General features: G+C 39.4%; 1 protein-coding gene across 1 annotated transcript in view; it reads left to right on the top strand.

Moving 5' to 3' along the window:
- The first annotated feature begins 556 nt into the window (after positions 1-556).
- Positions 557-1651, top strand: part of LOC138015628 (uncharacterized) — a 17301-nt gene continuing 16206 nt past the window's right edge. The window contains exon 1 of the mRNA XM_068862714.1: positions 557-922. Coding sequence (XP_068718815.1) covers positions 784-922 — 139 coding nt within the window. The 5' untranslated portion in view covers positions 557-783. The remainder of the gene's footprint in view (positions 923-1651) is intronic.

Below are 1651 nucleotides of genomic sequence, written 5' to 3'. Positions count from 1 at the left end.
ACAATTTTATAATTTGTAACACAATATGACATGGTGAAAACATTGAGCAACAGTAACAATACTCGCGTCACGGAATTACAATTATGAGACGCCAAAATGAACCAAACCGTAAAGGTACGTACGAAATAAAATCACTTAATTACCGTTACGTCTTTCAAACACCATTATATCCTTCTATATTATAGAGCGATCGCTATGCTAGAGGTCGTGAAAAGCCAACGTAGTTTTAATTGGAATCGAGGCCTGATGTAGATCATCGTACAACGTGAAAAAACGGTGAATTATTTTTGACTGTTATGCTTGTTAATTTGCAGCTGCTTCTTACGGAACAGTTACAATTTTGAAAATGATTTAAACACGAATTCTGTTCTTCTTCTGGCTCTCCTCACTAGCCGCCATCTTTCTTTCGATATTAAACCAATCAGAGTTCATGTGAGAAAAGCACCAATCAGCGATCTTTTTAGTTCACTGTGTGCCAGGGTCTTCTCAAGACCCGCCGCCATATTGAAAGCCGAGAAGACCCTGGGAACGAGGTTGGTCGTTTCGCAACGCCCAAGTTCTTTCCAGGCCCTTCACGGTCAGTCACGTTTAGAAAAGCAAACATGGCGGTTTCAGCTACATTTTGCCGAGAAACAAAAGATTGCTGTTGCGTTCTGATTTGTCAGACCCTGTGGACTATTCTCGAATTACTTGACCGTATATTTATTCATATTGAACATGTTATATTGTTCCGCATGAGAAAATTTTTTGATCTTGCGCTTGTTGGTACGAAACAGTCGGATTATGGCCGCGCTTGTAGTGCACGATACCTTATCGTTAACAACGGATAATGGTGTAAGCAAGATTCAGCTTTGCATCGGAGACATCACTAAGCTGGCAAAAGAAGACGAAGTTGATGTTTTGGTTGTTTCCGCGTTTCCCGGTAAGCACTAGTCAATATTTTATTATCTACAGGCTGGTGTATTTAATTGCCTTCTATCCAGGCCAGTTTTATTACAGTACACAGATTTTTCCAGTACTGCTACATCACCCGATTTTTCTGCTGATTGCACATCAGAAGTGATTTTTTCCCTGCTTAGTGACGCGTTGACAAAATACATTAATTAATCATGACAATGATTTTGCTAAATAAACTAAGCGTGGTTTGCAGCCGTTAAGCAAACTTTTGTGTGCGATAGTTCGAAAGTATTTGAAGCACACTTTATCAGATCAGGGTCAGTCTTGATCAGTCTTGCCGGCATTCTAGGAGAAGTTACTGTTTCTAACGGACTAATGATGGCTGACGGACAGATGACGAACAGATGACTAGCTAACAGGTGACCTACGATTGTGCCTATTTAACAGACATTAACTTTAGCGTATGTTTTTCTCCTGTGAGGTCACAAATGTCACCATGCTTAATCTAAATAAATATATACTTGTAGCAACTTCTGAAAGTGATTTGAAGCTCCTACTTTTCTGATTTCTGTTAGAAAGGAGAAGCTCTTCAGGGTCAAAAATAGGCCAAGCCTATATGGAGGAGTCAGTTTTACAAGAAGTGAATGCGGAAGTAATATAATTATTATTTAGTTTTATCTAATGACTTGATAAAGGTCAGAAGGTCATTACCTTGAAGTGTTTAGCTAAGGGCCAAGTCGCACTAGAGGACAAA

The sequence above is a fragment of the Montipora capricornis genome, chromosome 9 (genome assembly GCF_036669925.1).
Source record: "Montipora capricornis isolate CH-2021 chromosome 9, ASM3666992v2, whole genome shotgun sequence".
In the NCBI taxonomy this organism is placed as follows: domain Eukaryota; kingdom Metazoa; phylum Cnidaria; class Anthozoa; order Scleractinia; family Acroporidae; genus Montipora; species Montipora capricornis.
Note: the sequence above shows the minus strand (reverse complement) of the source record. Positions and strands in the feature narration are given on the sequence as shown.